General features: G+C 54.5%; 1 protein-coding gene across 3 annotated transcripts; it reads left to right on the top strand.

Annotated features, from left to right (window-relative positions):
• Window positions 1-10,971: 10,971 nt before the first annotated feature.
• RNF215 (ring finger protein 215) lies at window positions 10,972-18,019 on the top strand. Of its 3 annotated transcripts, XM_045534457.1 has the most exons (9): window positions 10,972-11,342; window positions 11,634-11,777; window positions 12,264-12,335; window positions 12,415-12,500; window positions 12,932-13,088; window positions 16,476-16,592; window positions 16,669-16,812; window positions 17,052-17,154; window positions 17,244-17,439. In XM_045534457.1, exons 1-9 carry the CDS (start codon window positions 11,052-11,054, stop codon window positions 17,264-17,266), a joined length of 1,137 nt encoding a protein of 378 aa, XP_045390413.1. In that variant the 5' UTR covers window positions 10,972-11,051; the 3' UTR covers window positions 17,267-17,439. The 3 variants fall into 3 exon arrangements, with proteins under 3 accessions (XP_045390413.1, XP_045390411.1, XP_045390412.1); XM_045534455.1 differs by having other exon boundaries at window positions 10,976-11,342; window positions 17,052-18,019; XM_045534456.1 differs by lacking the exons at window positions 10,972-11,342; window positions 11,634-11,777 and having other exon boundaries at window positions 11,795-12,335; window positions 17,052-18,019.
• The last annotated feature ends 963 nt before the right edge of the window (window positions 18,020-18,982 follow it).

Below are 18,982 nucleotides of genomic sequence, written 5' to 3'. Positions count from 1 at the left end.
CGTCACCGCCCCTTCCCCATACAATGAAGACATTTCCTCCTTTTGGGGCTCAACGGCCCTTCCCCCCTCTGCCTGGGTCCCCTGGCACTTTAATTTACCTCCAGGGGAGCACCTGGTCACATGCCTTGGGCCATTCTTTCCTGCTACTGTGTGCCAGGCACTGTTTGGGGACCCAGAAATGAATCAGACACCACCCCGCCCTCCCGCAGAGAAGGAACAGGCACTGTCCACTGGAACACAAGAGCAAAATAAATGCCCCAAGGAGAGGCAGCAGGTGTCTGGGGGCTTTAAAAGGGGAGAATTTGCTTTGGGTTGGAAGAATCCCAGAAGGCTTTATGGAGGGAGTAGAATTTGAGCTGGGCCTTAAAATGGGGGGGTGGGGACACAGATGGAAGACTTGTTCGTTCCGTGGGAGCACAATGGTGCACTAGAGCAAAGTTTTGGTGGGTGGTGGGAAGCGTGGCTCCAGCCAACGAGGTGGGGAGAGGAGGCGTATGTGGGCAGGGCGGACCCTCAGAACCCTGATCTGACCCTGCTTAGTAGCATCTACCCTGCTAGACGATGAGGCCCTTGGGCACAGGTCCCTGTTTTACTCACCTCTAAATATCCTCAGCAGCCCCCCACCCCCAGCACAGCGTCCTGCGCACAGGGATTGTCGATAAATGTGAGCTGAATGAACAAATGTAAGAAATGCTCCAATAAAGCCACAGAGCCAGGGGCTAGGGGAGCCCCGGGAGGGAGAGATAAACAGAGATCCTTCGGGAATCATGCAGCTCACCTCATCTAACAGCTGGGGAAACTGAGGACCCGAGAGGGCATGGCTTGCCTGAAGTCATTAGTGGCAATGACAGATTTGGGATGTCCAGTGCCTGGCATGTGGAAGGTGCTGTCCTCTTCCGGTTTAGAATTAATGCAGAGGTAGCCCCAGGGGTCTATGGGTGTCCCATCTCCCAGAGCCATGCCCCGGCTGCCTCAGCGCTCAAGTCTCCAGGAGAGTGGAGAGCAGAATGCCCCAGTCTCCCTCCACACCCAGAGGCTGTAGTAGGCAGAGGCAGGTGCACCAGGCCTGTTAACGACATTTGGAAGGACTCCACTGTGCCTCTGGTGTGGCCCCTGCCAGGGATGTCCACTGCAGGGTACAGAGTGAGGGTTGAGGTCCCCGACCCTCACCTCTGCAAAGAGTTTTCGGGAAGTCCCAGCAGTCCTGTCCTAGTTAAAGAAGCATTGGCTCCCGCCTTGGGGCAGGGCAGGGCTGCCTTCCTTACTGGATACTTGGCTAAGATCTGTATTTAAAAGCCTTCCAGGCTGGGCGCAGTGGCTCTCACCTGTAATCCTAGCACTCTGGGAGGCCAAGGCAGGAGGATCGCTTGAGGTCAGGAGTTCGAGACCAGCCTGAGCAAGAGCAAGACCCCGTCTCTACTAAAAATAGAAAGAAATTATCTGGCCAACTAAAAATCTATATAGAAAAAATCAGCCGGGCATGGTGGCGCATGCCTGTAGTCCCAGCTACTTGGGAGGCTGAGGCAGAAGGATTGCTTGAGCCCAGGAGTTTGAGGTTGCTGTGAGCTGGGCTGATGCCACGGCACTCTAGCCCAGGCAACAGAGTGAGACTCTGTTTCAAAAAAAAAAGAGCTTTCCAGGGCTAGAATGTTCTTTACAGGGTAGAACCTACTCACAGGACAGTAGAAGAACAGTCCCTTATATTGGTTCAGCACCATACAGTTTACAAGGCATGTTCAGATCTAGCTTGTCAGTTAAGTGCTGGAGAATCCTCTAATATAGGAAGGTCAGGTGGTTTATTGAGGCCCCCGAGGAAGAGAGGTGGTCATACATGAGCACGTGCAGAGTTAGGACTTGAACCCAAGTCTCTGGCTTCTAGGCCAAACGTTCCCAGGTGCCCTCAAGCCAAGGTGTGGGCAGGCCTGGGAGTGGCTGGCAGAGGCTGTCCGGGAAAGCACAGGAACACAGTCACCTAGCAGGACACAGCCTCCCTCCCAGGTCCTCCACCGAGAGGTACCTATCTCCTGGGCACTGTGAAACAGCTAGTTAGTCTGATGCCTGCTAAATAAATAATCCAGTGAACTCCTCCAAGCTGGTTCCTAAGAAAGAGTCTTCTTCCCATCCCCACCTTGTCTCTATCCCCCAATCCTTGTTCAACCGTTTCTCTCTCACCGCTAGATATGTTGCACCCCTGCTCAAGAATACACAGTGGCTCCCCACTTCCTTCCGGAGTCAGCCCAACCCCACTGACCTGCATCCAAGGGCCACCCTCACCTCATCCCAGCAACCCTTGTGGCCTCGATGGCCACTCACTCCCTCCACACACTTTTATTTCAGTCAGAGGAACTGTCCGCTGTCCCTCAGACACACCTCTGCCCTCCTGCCTCTGTCAGAGTTGCTGCTGTCTCCTGTGTCCTCCTGTCCAGTCCTCTCTGGCCTTCAAGGCCCTGATCCCACGCTGTTTCTGGGAACCCCTCCCTGATCCACCCACAATGCAACATGACCTTTGCTAACAAGAAGCCCCTCTCTCCTGACCTTGACACAGACTACTTTGTATTGTAGTGGTGACTGTCAGGGAACAGCCTGGCCCAACAGGAAGAACCCAGCCTCCCGGGTCAGGTGGGCTGGAGGTGAGAACCTTCTGTGACAAGTGCGTTGCCCCATGTATACCTTGCTGGAGATGTGCCCGAAGACATATGGAGGGCGAACGACTTAAATAAGGCTGGTGGAGCGCAGTGATCTAGGGGGAGCATGGGAGTGGCAGTCCTAGTCTTGGGAGTTAGAGCCCTGACTCTGGATTCTTCTGGGAGGCAGCTCTGGGAAATGTGGGAGCACTGGACAGGGAGTCCAGAGCCTGAGCTGGATGTAGACTGTGTTAGTGAGTTAACGTGCTGCTGTGACTATGCAGCCAGGAGCATGTATGGGGGTCCCTCGGGGCTGCTTGCCCGTGCTCCCTGGGCCTCAGTGGTGGCCTCATCTGTCGCTAAAATGAGGGCATTGACTATGACTGAGATCAGAGGCTCCTCTGACCTCGGAATCTGTGGTGCCCATGGGAGGGGGCCGGTGCAGAGATGGGCACTGTGATTTTTGAGAGTCAGAAAGAACGGTCTTTTCAACCCTTTAAAGCCTTCAACAAATATTTGCAGAACACTCTACTTCCACGGGGCCCAGGCAGCGGGAACTCTCTGGAAAGCCCTTACGCTTTCGGGCAGTTGAGCAGAAAGGCCCTGGCTGGAGCCTCCTCCCCTCCTCCCAGCCCCTGGCCCCATGGGACTGTGGCTGCCTCAAGTCACCTGCCTTCTCCGGTGGCCTGTGATCCCTGGAGAAAACTAATCCTGTCGCTGTGAGAATTCCAGGTGTCATAATTGCTGGAAAAATAACGGCTGAAATAATGGCTAGAGAAGTGGGGGCACAGATGCGAGGGATTATTGTCACTCCGTGACCTGTTGTTTCTGAAGGCACAAAAGAAAGGGAGAACCCGAGCCGCCAGGCCCCTCCGCACAAGCCCCACTTCCTCCTCGCTTCCGCAGTCCACCCCGGCTTTGCAAAGGAACAAATCCCCTCCTCGCCCCGCTTCCCACACCTGAACCCCGATTAAGTCCCTTAGCTTCCTGGTATCACTGTCTAATCCTAAGCCCTTTCTCAGCAGTCTCTGGTTGTCTCCGAGAGTCAAATCCCTTTAGAATGAGGTGGCCCAGTTAGCCGCAAACTGAGAGGCTGGGGCAGTGGGCGGGGACCTCAGGGCTCCCCCAGAAGGAAGGGCAGGGCAGGAGGGGTGCGGGAGCCCCTGCTCTGGCTCTAGCTCGTGCCAGGAGACTTCCCTTGGGAAGGGTGGGTTGCCATTCCTACCCCCACCTGAACCAGGTTCAGCTCCTGGTTCTATCGCCTAGCCAAGTTACCTGGCCTCTGTGCCTCAGTTTCCCCTCCATAAAATGGCAATGATAATCTTACTTCCGCATACGGTTGTGATGAGATTAAATGAGCTAATTCATGAAAAGTACCTTGAACGGTGCCTGGAACACAGTGAATGCATCGGCTGTCTTTACTTGCACTTTCTGTTTCTTCCCCCGATTTTGTTGCATTCAGGCATCAACTCACACAGCCCGTCTCAGAGAGGGCTTCCTTCCCTGGTGAGGAGGCCGAAGTCGCACCCGGCCCTAGCTCCTCTGTAATGCTATTTTGTCTCCTTCATGTGGCACTTGCCACAGCCTGAAATGATCTTGCTATGAATGTGGTTGTGGTTGATTGTCTGTGCTCAAGGGTAGGAGCCATTGCTTGTCATGGTCACTGTCCCACGCCCAGTGCCTGGAACCCAGCAGGCCCTTGATGTCCAGATGTGGGCATGACCTTGGCGTGTGGATCCAAGGGAGGAGAGGGTCTCCCTCCACTTTCCAGCCGCTCCTTGCGCTGTGGCTCCTCTGCCATCTGCCCTGTGTTATCTCGGGTAAGTCATCAACCCTCTCTGGGTGTCTGGGTGAGTGGAGGGAGATGGCAATGGAACTAGGTCACCAGGGGACACTTTAAGATCTTCTAAGACAATTTGTTTTATGTCCTGGGGCTCATGCCTATAAGGTGAAGGGGTCTCGGGGACCTCTGAGTTCTAAAAACACCACCTCGGGCCTAGCCCTCTCTTGTTGCCGCTGGGCCTGAAGCCTCACTGCTGGTGCATCGTGGGAGCCAGGCAGTGCCTTCCTCAAGGCCCTTTTTGTACAAAACAATAGAGTCACTGGGCCCCGTGGTGGCCTCATTCCCCAGGGCCCAGCCTGCCACCTGGTGGCAGCTTGGTTGCATTGCCTCTCTTCCTTGGTGGAGGGACCCAGGTTCATGGGAACAGACGCATACCCTGGATGTGGATTTGCCTTCCCTGCCCTTCCACCATCTGCGGACTCACAGAATGTCTCACCCATTTTTTATGGCATCTATACAGCCTGCTGTCCAACCAAAGAACTCATTTCACAGCAAAGGAAGAGCAGCAGAAGGCTCATGCCCATGGACTTGACCGGCCTTGCCACGCACCCCATTCCTGGTACCAATTCTAAAGCATTTCCCCCTCCACCCCCATCCACAGCGGGGGTAACACATCCCATGCCTCACACTTTCATTAACGGCTTCATTTCTTCCTAAGTTTCTCTGCCACTTCAGGAGGTGAGAAGAGACGGAGGAATGGGGGCCTCTTCCATGCAGGTCACAGCCCAGCCCAGGGCCGGGAAACGTCGTATTCCAAGAAGCAAGCTGCTTGGAATCACGGCATGTCTGATGAAAGGACCTCTCAAATTGTCCCGTTAGTCCAAGTTCCCATATTACAGTTGAGGACACAGGCCAAGAAAAGGGAAGTGGATTGCCCAGAGGCAATGAAAGAGTGACAGCCCTGTCCCCACTAGCTCCCCATCCTGTGCCAGAAGTCAGGCATGCTGGGATCTGTGGGCTGGGCTCCTCCAGAGGGAGCCCTCAGGGGTGAATGTTCTGTCCTGCCCTGCAGCAGTGGCTCTAGTCTTCACTGCTCCGTGTGACACACACACACTCACCCATACACCAACCCTCCCATCCCCAGCAGCAGAAAGGCCTGGCTGGGCTGCCCCCCCCCCCCCCGCCCACATTGAGACTACAACCTCAAGTTCTTGTCTCTTCCAGCATAACCAAGGGTTCCCCCATAAGAGGACACACCACAGAGTAATTCTGGTCACCCACCGAATTTGCAGGGGGGCTCCCGCTCCCACTGGTGGAAGGCTAGGACTAGGATGTGGGTATTTGTGGGGAAGTGGGTGGGAGACACGTGTGAGCGAGGATCTGCATCTGGTTGATGTGTGTGTATGTGTGTGTGTGTTGGGCGGCAACGAGGACCCTCTGCTTGGGTGGGCGGGATGGGGTGTAGGGAGCAAGTAGTGGGGACAGTGTAGGCAGACCATGGAGCCAAAGGCTGACTAATTACAGGGTGTGTCCCTGCAACCCTGTCATTGGAGCTGACCGATGGGCTGGGCCATCACAGAATTGGGGAAGCAAAACTCTCTGCAGGCATCAAGGAGCTTTCACAGTGCAATTTGCAACTTACGAAGAGTGACTTCATACGTAGAAAAGAAGGTTTGTAACATATACAAGTAGTGCCCCCTCATCCAAGGTGGATATGTTCCAAGACCCCCAGTGGATGCCTGAAACCTCAGATAGTACCGACAATACACTGCGTTTTTTTGATCTGATAACAGAGAGGGCTACTAAGTGACTAGCAGGCAGGCAGTGTATGCAGTGTGCATGTGCTGGACAAAGGGAGGGGCTATGTTTTAGGTGGGACAGAGAAGGATGGCATGAGATTTCATCACGATACTCAGAACAGCACACGATTTAAAACTTATAAATTGTTTATTTCTGGAATTTTCCATTTAATATTTTTATTTTTTTGTCCAGGAAAAGAGGCATGTGAACCATTTAATATTTTTAGATTGCATTTGACCACAGAGGGGCCACTGTAGGCCAACGGAACAGAATAGAGATTCCAGCAACAAATCCACACATATATGGTTAAGTTGATTTTTTATCAAGATGCAAAAGCAAGTTAATGGAGAAGGGATTGAAGGATTGTCTTTTCTTCTTCTTTTTTTGGAGATAGGGTCTTGCTATGTCACCCAGATGAAAGTACAGTGGTGTCATCATAGCTCACTGCAGCCTTGAACTCCTGGGCTCAAGCGATCCTCCTGCCTCAGCCTCCCGAGTAGCTGGGACTACAGGCGCGCACCACTGCACCTGGCCAGGATTGTCTTTTCAACAGTGCTGGAATAACTAGACTGAGGATAAGAGGGGACTATGGTGCAAAGAATAAAGAATGATACAACGAAAGCTCGTGTGACCTATAAAGCAGAACGTCACCAATGCCACGGAGCCCCCTGGGGTCCTCTCCCCAGTTACATCCCACTCCAGGGAACTGAATTTTGTATTTCTCATTCCCTTAATTTTCTTTATAGTTTTGCTACATGGGAATGCATCTCTAAAAAATATAATCAGTTCTGCATGTTGGGTTTTTTTTAATTAAGGTGAAATTCACATGACATAAAATTAAACATTGTAAAGTGAAAAATTCAGTGGCACTTAGCACATTCGCAAAGGTGTGCAACCATCACCTCTATCCAGTTCCAACGCATTGTCCTCATCCAGAAAGGACACCCTGTTCCCATTAATCAGCCATTCACTATTCCCCCCTGCCCCCTGCCACCAATCTGCTTTCTGTCTCCATAAACTTCGCTATGCTGAACATTTCATATAAATGGAATCATACAAAATGTGACCTTTTGTGTCTGGCTTCTTAGTATAATGTTTTTGAGGTGTATCCATGTTGTAGCATGTATTAGTACTTCATTCCTTTTTATGGCTAAATGATATTCCATCATATGTACGTACCACATTTTGTTTATCCATTCATGCGTTGATGGACACTTGGGTTCTTTCCATCTTTTGGCTATTATGTATAACGTTGCTATGAATATTTGTATACAAGTATTTACTTGAGTACCTGATTTTAGTTCCTTTGGGCATATACCTAGGAGTGGAATTGCTGGGTCATGTGGTAATTTTGTGTTTAACTTTCTGAGGAGCCATCATTTTACTTTCCCACCAGCAATGTACTAACTCAGGTTCAAATTTCTCCACCTCCTCACCAGCACTTGTTGTTTTCCATGTTTTGAGGAACTCTCCTACTGTTTTCCACAGTTGCACCATTTTGCATTCCCACCATTGATCCATTTTGAGTTAATTTTTACATATGGTATGAAGTAGCAGTCCAAACTTATTTTTTTACATGTGGATACTCAGTTGAGCAATTTGTTGAAGAGACGGTTCTCTCCCCCCATTGACTAGTCTTGGCATCCTGTTAAAAATCTATTGGCCATAGAGGTATGGGTTTATTTCTGGACTCTCAATTCTTTTTTTTTTTTTTGAGACAAGGTCTTGCTCTGTTACCCACGCTAGAGTGCATGCAGTGGTGTCATCATAGCTCACTGCAACCTCAAACTCCTGGGCTCAAGTGATCCTCCTGCCTCAGCCTACTGAGTAGCTGGGACTACAGGTGCATGCCACCATGCCTGGCTAATTTTTAAACTTTTTGTAGAATCAGGTCTTGCTTTGTTGCTCAGGCTGGTCTCAAACTCCTGGACTCAAGCAATCCTCCCCCTTTGGCCTCCCAAAGTGCTGGGATTACAGACATGAGCCACCACACCTAGCCTGGACTCTCAATTCTATTCCACTGTTCTATATGTCTCTCTTCATGCCAATACCACACTGTTTTGACTACTATAGCTTTGTTGTAAGTTTTGAAATCAGGAAGTGTGAGTCCTCGAACTTTGCTCATTTTTTTCCAGTATGTTTTGGCTACTGAGGGCCCCTTGTGATTCTGTGGGAATTTCAGGATGCAGCTTTCCATTTCTTCAAAAAAGATCATTAGAATTTTGATATGGATTGCTTTGGGTAGTATTGCCATCTTACTATTAGGTCTGCCAGTCCATTAATATGAATGTCTATTTAGGTCTTCCTTAAGTTACTTCAGCAATGTTTTGCAGTTTTCAGTGCACAATTCTTTTAATTCCTTATTTATATGTATCCCTAGGTATTTTATTCCACGTAGATGGAATTGTCTTCATTTCCTTTTCGGATTATTCATTGCACAACTGATTTTTGTGTATTGGTCTTACAAGTTCTGACATTTCTGAGCTTAGGTGGCATGTATTATTTGGAGACTTGCTTTTTGTTCTCTGCATTAGGAATTATCTAAGGCGCTACATATAACTAGTCCGTTCATCTTTTTTCTGTTGTACCGTATTGTCCACATGAAGATACCACAGTTTATCTCTTCTCCTAGTGGTGGAGAGTTGGGCTGTTTCCAGTCTTTCACTATTCAGTGTTGTTCTGCACGTGCCAAGGGATGGTTCTCAGCCAGGGGTTGGGTGTCAGCATTTTTTCAGAAGATCTTTTGATGCTAAAGTTCAGTCTGTGTTGAGAACCATGTTCTAGAGCATACACCCAGGAGTATATACCCAGGGATACCTAAGAGTGTGTACTTTCAGTTTTATTTGATGCAAAATCATTTTCCAATGTGGCTGTACTGTTCCAGTGTAGTATAGCCAGTCTGCACACCATTGGCAGCAGATAGATTCTGCTGTTCCACATCCTCAACATTTGGCATTATTAGACTTTTTAATTTTTGCCAGTTGACCTCTCATATGATTTTAACTTGTATTTTCCTGATTAATAATTAGGACGAACAACTTTTCAAATTTATCGACCATTCTTATTTCCTCTTTTGTCAAATGCTTATTTGTATCATGTGCGCATACCTATGTGTTAATATATTCTGCATATGAATCATGTGGTTGCAAATACCATCTCCCAGTTTGTGGCTTTTCCTGGCACTTTATACAATATTTTCATTAACAGAAGTTTTTCCTTTTATTGTGGATACATTTTTTCAATCTGCTTTTTTATTTTTTTTTATTTTGAGACAGAGTCTCACTCTGTTGCCCAGGCTAGAGTGCCATGGTGTCAGCCTAGCTCACAGCAACCTCAAATTCCTGGGCTCAAGCGATCCTCCTGCCTCAGCCTCCCGAGTAGCTGGGACTACAGGCATGCGCCACCATGCCCAGCTAATTTTTTCAATTTTTTCTATATATTTTTAGTTGTCCAGCTAATTTTTTTCTATTTTTAGTAGAGACAGGGTCTCACTCTTGCTCAGGCTGGTTTCGAACTCCTAAGCTCAAACAGTCCACCCGCCTTGCCCTCCCAGAGTGTTAGGATTACAGGCGTGAGCCACGATGCCCGGCTCAATCTGCTTTCATGTCATAAGAAATCTCTCCCAACCTCGAGCTGATCAGGAAAATCTGTTTCTTTCGAAATGTTTATAAAGTTTTTTCATATTTAGGTCTTTAGTCCACATGGAATTTTTTGTATATGATGTGCAATAGGGGTCCAATTTGATTTCTTTTCCTGATGCCTTAACCTGATTTCTCAGCACAATTTACCAAGTAGTCCACCACACTGACTCATTTCATTGCCCCAAACGGAATGCTTCCTCTGACACACACCATGTTTACATGTGTGGGTCAGTTTCTGGCCTGTTTCCCACCCCGCCTGCGGTCTTCGGCTGATAATTACAGTCTGATTCTCCTATCTCACTCTTCTTCAGGTCGCTCACGTTGGTGGTTATGCAGGTGTTTAAAATTCTTTGAATTTTTCTGGCAAAAACAGTGTCATGGTTCATCAGGCCTTTGCCCTTTTATCAGTGTGCAATTTTTAAAATGCTCAGGTTTCAGACTGAGCCAGCTCCCGGCCGCTCCAACCCCTGGAGAAAAGGACAAGTTTTAGGGCAACAGCGGAACTTTCACATTCCAGTAGGCATTCGAGATTATTTGTTGGTGGGTGTTGGTTTTATATCATGCCCATTTCACAGATGGGGGAAGTGACTCCGCCTCTCTACCTCACAGAGGGACTGTGACCTGCCTCTTGGCCCCCAGCCTCTGCCCCTGCCCCTCTGGAACCCTTGCCTCAATCTCCCCCGTCTGCCTCCCACACCAAGCTCTGGTTCTTAGCCTCCTGCTGCTTGGTCAGGTCGAGGAATGGAGCCCCACGGAAGAGCGGGGTGTGACTTGGCCCTGGCCACATCGTGGGTCTGCTGGGCCGCGGCAGAGCAAGGGCCAGCCCCCAGGCCTCCAGATGTCCCTCGTTCCTGCCCTTCTCGGGTCCTGATCGTGTCTCCGCCGGCCCAGGTCTCCCCTTCCAACCGTCTCCTTCTAGTCTCCGCGGTCTCGCCGGGCCCCTGAGCCGAGACCCGGGCTACACCCCTCTCCCGAGCGCCTGTGGGAGCCTTTGCTCTCCTCGGCCACCAGGGGACGCGCGCGGCCCAGTCCGGCGCTGGAGCCGCCGAGCGCCCACCCCGTCACTGCTGGAGCCCCGCCCCGTCCGGCCGCGGCCCCGCCCCTCCCCGACGCCCCGCCCCGTCCGGCCGCGGCCTTGCTGTCTCCGCTCCCCCCGCGCCCGGGACCCCCGGCCCCCGTCTCGCCAGCTCGCCGGGTCCGGCCATGGGCCCCGCCGCTCGCCCTACGCTGAGGTCGCCACCGCCGTCTCCGCCGCCGCCGCCGCCCCCGTCGCCGCTGCTGCTGCTGCTGCCCCTGCTGCCGCTGTGGCTCGGCCTGGCGGGGCCCGGGGCTGCGGCGGACGGCGGCGAGCCCAGGGCCGGGGCGGGGCGGGGCGGAGCCCGCGCCGTGCGGGTGGACGTGAGGCTGCCGCGGCAGAACGCTCTGGTCCTGGAGGGTGTCAGGATCGGCCCCGAAGCCGACCCGGCGCCCCCACTGGGCGGTCGCCTGCTCCTGGTGAGCGCCGCGGAACCATCTGGACGACTTACCTACACCCCTCTCCCTGTCCCCCACCCAGAGACCGTGCACCGAGACCCAGCCTTCATCCTGGACCAAACCCTGATAGTCCAGCGCCCCCTCCCCAGGCTGCCCAGGCCCCCAGCATTCAGGCTCCCAAAACCTGAGATCCAGATGCCCTCCCCTGCGAACTCATTCCCAAATCCTGGCCTTGCATCCCCTGTGCCCGACCCCCGGCTCCCTCTTCCTCCTCCTCTTGCCTCCCTCTGCTCATGGCCCCTTGCCACACAGATGGACGTCGTGGATGCCGAGCAGGAGGTGCCGGTAGAAGGCTGGATTGCAGTGGCATACGTGGGCAAGGAGCAGGCGGCCCAGTTCCACGAGGAGAATCAGGGCAGTGGCCTGCAAGCCTATCCCAAGGCTCTGGTCCGGCAGGTGCCAGGGGTGTTTGCGGGGGTGGAGGGACGGAGGAAAGGGTTCCAAGGCATCTGCTGGAGCCAGGCTACCAGATGGGCCCTAAGGAGCTTCCAGAGAAACCCTGGGCCTGGGTGGGTCAGGGTACCCCAGTTTGGAGAATTGAGTCAGTATGGTGTCAAAGCAGGGTGGTGAGGGCAGGCCAGAGAGAGGTCAGGAAGCTCAACTGGGCGCTGAGAGTATGGGATGGGGAGTTCCTGCTGGGGACCCGTGGGGGGACTGCCCTGCTAGGACCAGGGAAGGCACAGCAGTGTTTGGATCCCACAGAGCATCTGGAGGGAAGGCAGGAGGAATGAGAGTTTCTGCCCTTGACCGCCAGGAGCTTATAGCTGGGCCAGAGTTTTCACTCACCGCAGGGCCAGGAGCTAAGAGCAGCTGGGGCCGCAGATGGTTAGACTGGTGTGTGGGCAGGTATATGCGAGACTCCTGCCTTCTGTCCTCCTGCAGATGCGGCGGGCCCTGTTTCTGGGAGCCTCTGCCCTGCTTCTCCTCATCCTGAACCACAACGTGGTCCGAGAGGTAAACCGGAGCAGGCTGTGAGGGTGAGCAGGCTGGGGAACAGGGACCAAGGCCTGCTGACCTCCCTGTCCCCCTGCAGCTGGACATATCCCAGCTTCTGCTCAGGCCGGTGATCGTCCTCCATTATTCTTCCAATGTCACCAAGCTGTTGGAGGCACTGCTGCAGTGAGTTGGAGTCAGGCTCCGAAGGACTGTGCCTGGGAGCCTGGGTGCTGGGGGTCCCTGCATCTCCCATGGGTTCAGGGGTCTCAGCCTTAAGACTGTTCTCTACCAGGCTGAAAAATGGGTGAGGGGACAGGCAGGAGGTGTCAGGGTCTGGAGCCTGGAGGTGGCTCTGTGGGCAGAGGGGACTGGCTCCAGCAAGGAGAAAGCCAGATACCTGATTGACCACCTCTTCCCTGGGCTTGTAGGCTTCCCTGGCTTGGCTGGTGTGAAAGCTGGAAAAACCAATAGCCAGGAAAGGCCTGGGGACCAAAGCAGAAGGCCTGCAGGGGTGACATTCTAGTGTATCCTTCTCCCACAGGGCTGGGCTGGGTGGATCCATTTTGTTTCCCAAGAACCCTTCCATTGGGCCCCTCTGTGATTTTCCATCCCAGGAGGACCCAGGCTACAGCTGAGATCACCAGTGGGGAGTCCCTGTCGGCCAACATTGAGTGGAAGCTGACCCTGTGGACCACCTGTGGCCTCTCCAAGGATGGTTCCGGAGGATGGCAGGACTTGGTATGCCTGGGAGGCAGCCGTGCCCAGGAGCAGGTGGGTGCTAGCCAATTACACGGGGCCTAGGGAGGGGCGGCTCAGGTGGGGCCACATCCATGGCCTTCTCTTGCAAATCCTGTGGCCTCTCCCCGGCTTGGTGGCCAGGACAGCCACTCCCACCCACAGGAGTGAGTGTTCAGTGACATGATGCAGGTGGGCACTCCGTCCAGCACCTGGCCCAGAGTGTTGTGCATTGGCGTTAGCTGTTGTATGTTGCTCTCCTGCTCAGGGGCCGCCTTTGGCTCCCCACTGACTGCAGAATAAAGTTCAGACTTCTCAGTCTGGGTTCACAGCTCTCTTGAGCACTCACTTGTCCTAGTTTTCTAGTCCTTTCCCCATGCTCTGGTCACCCTGTGCCATTACTGCCTTCCACACACGCCCTGCCAATGGGCCTTGTCCACGCTTGGCTGTAGGCATGGATACCATTTTCCTCCAGAACTTTTTTCATAACTCATCCTGCTGGCCTCCTCTGGAAAGCTGCTGTCACCCCTCAGCTTGAAGGTCCTCTCTCCCTCTGCTACATCACCACTCGCTTTATCAGGCCTTTCCAAGGGCTCTTAGGACAGCCCATCCTGCGTGTGCTGGGAGTGTGCCTTTGTCTTCTGACAGCCACAGCTGTTTTATTGCCTCTGAATTTCCCAATTTTTCAGCATCAAGGGGGTTCAAAGGTATTCTGTCCACAAGCATTTCTTGAGTCCCTGCTCTGTTCAGGACAGTCACACCCAGCCTCCTAGTGCGCAGCCTCCAAGCAGGTCTGGACCAACGTGGGCCGTGCAGGGGCAGCCTCAAGTGAGGCAGACTCAGGTTCAAATCCTGGCTCTAGGCCAGGCGTGGTGTTTCACACCTGTAGTCTCTGCACTTTGGGAGGCCGAGGCGGGAAGATCGGTTGAGGCCAGGAGTTTGAGACCAGCTTGGACAATACAGCAAGACTCCTATCTAAAAAAAATTTTTTAAATTATCCGGGCATGGTGGTGCATGCCTATGGTTTCAGCTACTCAGGAGGATCACTTGAGCCCAGGAGTTTGAGGTTACAGCGGGCTATGGTTGTGCCACCACACTCCAGCCTGGGCAACAGACTGTCTCTAAAAAAAAAATCTGGCTCCGAGACCTGAGCTGAGTGGTCTTAGGCCAAGTGTTTAACCTCTTTGGTTTCATGTTCCTTATTTGTTAACACATGGGGAGCCCACACAGACCTCTGGACAGGGCAGGCACTTGGTAAGAGGCCAGGAGGTGGGAATGTGCACAGTCTGCAGGTCGGTCTCGCTGGCGCAGAGGGCAAAGCTCTTGGCCATACTGCCAGCCAGGGTCGGGGTGGGCCTGTGCAAGTCCTGCTGGCTGGGGTCGGCGTGGCCATGAAGCTAAGGTGTCCGAAGGGTGGCTGGGGCAGGCATCTCAGTGGCTGGCTTTTGGGCTCTCAGCCCTGATTCCAGGGCTCGGTCACCATCCCTCCAGAGCTGTAGCACCCATGTATCAGGAAGATCTGTTGAACCGTGTCCTTACTGCTGTGATGACAAGCCCCTGCCCTGTCTTCCCACCTCATCTGGGGCTCTCCAAGTTACCCTGAACCTGGGAAGGCTGGGTCTCTACAGCGGAGCCTCAGGCTGGCGCTTGCTGGCTGCTCCAAAGCACAGAGTTCTAGAGCAGGCTCTGCCCTGGAGAGCTTGCACTGCAATGGCCATGCAGTTGGTCTGCCGTGGGCCAGCCTGGCTCAGCATGGCATGGGGCTCAGCATGGCATGGGGCTTAGCATGACATGGGGCACAAAGTCAGGGCAGCTCCAGCCTGGGACTCATGGGGGCCCAGTCTGGGGAGCAGATAGGCCAGAGGTATGCTGTCACTCTGCTGGGGTGAGCCCTGAGCTGATGATGGGCACAGGACCCTTCAGGGCATAGCAAAGGCACCGGAGCTCAGCCCGGAGCTTGGGGACAGCTTGTGGAACAGGTGCCACTGCCCAGCTGCAACTGGAGGGGAAACTGGGGCAGGACGGAGCAGGGAGCTGGGGCTCGCAGACACGTCTCAGTAATAGCCCCAAGAACATCTCCACCGCGAGCGAGAGCAATGTCTTGTGGCGCTAGCAGCACCCAGCCTCATCTAGAGTAGTTGCCTCTTTAACATCAAACCACTTCTCAGCTCCTCTCCCCGCACATGACAGCAGGTGAACTTCAGCACCAGTCAGGGAAGAACATGATGGCAGAGAGCCACCTGGAATACAGAAAGCTTTTAGATGACTATTTATCAATCGTAACACGTCTCTAGACGTGTGCAGTGGCGTGCCCGTGGGGGACAGCGTGCCGTGTTTTGCTTCCTCTGCTACGTCCTTGCCCGAGCCAGCTGTTGGGTAGTCAGAGCCCAGCAGCACCCTGCATGTGTGGGAGTTAAGTCAAGGTCCCCCCAGTGCCTCTGCCCCCAGCAAGGGGCCTCGGACCCCCATGTTTTGAAGTGTCCTGTCTGTGGCGTTTCCTTTCTAAATTCATGCATTCCACAAAGACCATGAGGCACTGGGGCTACAGTGGTGACCATGTCAACCCTGCTAGTGGTTCCCTCCTACCCACAGCAGGACATGCACCCCCAAGGGCAGCAGCAAGGAAATACGTGGTTAGAGTGGGTGTGAGGAGGGCTTGGCAGGGGGTGGGTGGGTCTGGGGGGCACATTTGCCCAGCCGAGGTGTTCAGGGAGAGCTTCTGGAGCAAGAGGTGTCCAGGGGTGTTTGCCAAGGGAGAGGGCAAGGACGAAGAGAGTGCCCAAGACAGGGAACAGTGTGTGGAAGGGCACGGACATGGGAGGAGGCCAGGAGCATGGGACACTGAGAGGAGAGAGGTGACGGGTGAAGGAGGGAGGGGGCACGGCAGGGAAAGGTGTCAGGCAGGGGAGCTGCGGGGTCAGGTGTGCAGGTGAGAGCCCTCTGGCTGTGCGTGGGAAGTGGGTGGGAAGGAGGCCTTGAGACCCCCTAGGAGAGCCAAGCAACAGGGCCTGGGTGCCGGCTCACTCTGAGACTGAGGGTGTGCCAGCATTCACCCTGGGTGGAGGGGAGTGGGTGATGGCGGGGCCTGAGGAAGTATGGGGTAGGGGTGCGGTGGGAGGGTGACTGGGCGCTGGGCTGGGGAGTCTTTGAGGCTGCCAGATAGAAGCTTCCATGAGTACAAAACACCAGGTTTGTTGCTGAGAAGAGGCCTGGGCTGGGGACAGATGTGGCTCTTCTCGGCAGCCGGATGGGGAGATGTGTAGGGTGGAGGCAGACCCTGAGGAGGAGCACACAGGTGGGAGGGACACAGAGGCTGTTGGCACACCTCACTTGCTCGAGCCCTGGCGCTCCTGGGGTGGCTGTTCCCGAGTGAAGAGTATGGGACAGCCCCGGCGTCCTTGACACCTGCTTCCCCCCCACAAGCCCCTGCAGCAGCTGTGGAACGCCATCCTGCTGGTGGCCATGCTCCTGTGCACAGGCCTCGTGGTCCAGGCCCAGCGGCAAGCATCGCGGCAGAGCCAGCGGGAGCCCGGAGGCCAGGTGGGAGCCAGCCCGAGGGTGCCCCGGTGCCCCCAGCCCTTGGGCCTGCAAGACCGTGGCTGTCCTGTCCCCGCAGGTGGACCTGTTTAAGCGCCGCGTGGTGCGGAGACTGGCGTCCCTCAAGACACGGCGCTGCCGTCTGGGCAGGGCAGTGCAGGGCCTCCCGGAGCCCAGCGCCGAGACGTGCGCCGTGTGTCTGGACTACTTCTGCAACAAGCAGGTCAGTGCCGCGGCAGAGAGCAGCCATCGGCTGAGCTGTGACGCCTCCCATCCGACTGCCGAGACCACCCCAACCAGGTTCTTCTTCCAGCCCCCGCCAGGGCTACAGAAAGCAGAATCATGGGGGTGGGCAGGCCATGGGGTTTCAGTTCCCCAGCTTGGGTGAGGGGCACGGTACCAGCCACCCTCTCCCGGAGTCCTGTCCCCGTGGCCTGAGCCCTTCGTCCCCGACCCCTGCAGTGGCTCCGGGTGCTGCCCTGTAAGCACGAGTTCCACCGAGACTGTGTGGACCCCTGGCTGATGCTCCAGCAGACCTGCCCGCTGTGCAAATTCAACGTCCTGGGTGAGCAGCAGGCGTGGGGCCCCTTGGCCGACACCACCTGGCACCCACCCGATGCCGCCATCCCTGTACTTTTTCCTCTTCCCCTGCAGGGAACCACTACTCAGATGACTAGCTGCCCCCGCTGGACTCTGCACGTGCAATGGACTCCTCTTGCCTGTACCCCGCCCTCAGCCTGGGCTACTGAGACAGGACAGTGGGATGGACGGGACAGCAAGCCCTGTGGGTGGGAGGACAAGGGCCCCACCATATCCACACTGGGAAGGAAGGACCCGCAGCGTCAGGCTGAGGATGCAGGGCTTGGAGCTGCCGTGCAAGGAGAGGTTGCTTTGGGGCCCTTCTCTGGAATCCTGGGACATCTGTGTCTACCCTTGTCACAGGCAGCTCCCAGGTCACTGGGGGAAGAGAAATGTGGGGCCAGTGCAGCTGTGGGCTCTGGGGACTCTCTGTGGCCTGCCAGGGCATCCCTGAGGGCTGAGGCTTGGTGGCCAGGTTTTGTGCTTATTTATTGACGGGGTGGACCGAAGGAAGAGCTGTCTGGTGTTGGGACACCCTGGCCTGGCCATCCTTCAGGACATGTCTTGGTCAAAGCTGTGAAGTTAAACCCAGAGATTCCTTGAGGCCCTGGGACTCCTGGGTCCTGCGGCCTGTGCAGCTGGGCTGCCTTCCTGGGCCGCCTTCCTGGGCCTGGCTGGGCCCAGAGGCCTTAGAAACCATCTAGTCCTGTACTTCTAGTTGGGCTGTGTGTCGCTGACCAGGATACTTGAAGCCACAGGAAAAATGTGGTGCATCTTCCGGGGCATCCTTTTTTTAAAACAGTTGGGGGTGGGAAGGTTTAATAGTAAAATAAACATGGATATATTTTAACATAAAATGTAAAATTGTATGGATGTTTTAAGAGAAAGTCACCTTGGGTTCTACTGCCTGTGGTAGGTGAATTCTAAGGTAGCTCCCAAGATCCCCCCCTGCTCCCCCAGCACAGACACGCCTTGTGTCATCTCTGAACTGTGACTAAGGCATTTCACTCCCATGACTAGGTGCTACGTGGCACAGCTGACTGTAAGACAGGGGCAGTATCCGAGTGGGCCTCACCTAACCACATGAGCCTGTGAAAAGCACACTTTGCTCCAGCTGCTGGAAGAAGAGGAAGTCAGGGATTGGAAGCACGAGGGCGATTCAGTGCCTGAGAAGCTCTCGGTTGCTGACTTGGAGCTGAAGGGAGCCATGTGGCAAGGGAGGTGGATGGCCTCTAGGAACTGAGGGCCAGCGGCAAGGAAATGGGGACCAGTCCTACAGCCGCAAGGATCAAAATTCTGCCAATAACCAGAGCGAGCTTGGAAGTGGATTCTCTCCCAGAGCCACGGCAGAGGAACGCAACTTAGTAGATACCTTGATCTCAGCCTTCTAAGACCCTGCGCAGAGAGCTCGGCCATGCAGAGGCTGCCTTCTGACCTCCAGAGCCGAGGGCTAATTAGTAAATGGATGCTGAGTTGGTGGAGGCCTGAGAGAGTTGCTCAGCTGTGAGGGGCCCTTCCCCTGGGCCTGGGCACAGGCCTCCTGCTCAGGGCTGGCTCGCCCCTGTTGGGGGTGGCGGGGCCCCTCGGAGGCAGAAGTTGGGCAGACCCGGCTGTGCCAGTCTGCTCTGCACACAGCACTTACTGGCTCCTGTTAACTGAGGGACGCTGCCTGCTGGCCCCCTCACCCAGGGAGGATGCCATAGGCGGCTGGGAGTGTGCACCCTGAGAAGTCAGCAAGATCTCAGAGCCTGTCCTTCACAGAGGAGGGGACTCGGGGCACGTTGGAGGCTTCGTTAGCAAAACTTGCTAGCTGT

Source organism: Lemur catta, chromosome 21 (genome assembly GCF_020740605.2).
Source record: "Lemur catta isolate mLemCat1 chromosome 21, mLemCat1.pri, whole genome shotgun sequence".
Taxonomy (NCBI): Eukaryota; Metazoa; Chordata; class Mammalia; order Primates; family Lemuridae; genus Lemur; species Lemur catta.
This window is presented reverse-complemented; position numbering and strand designations above follow the sequence as displayed.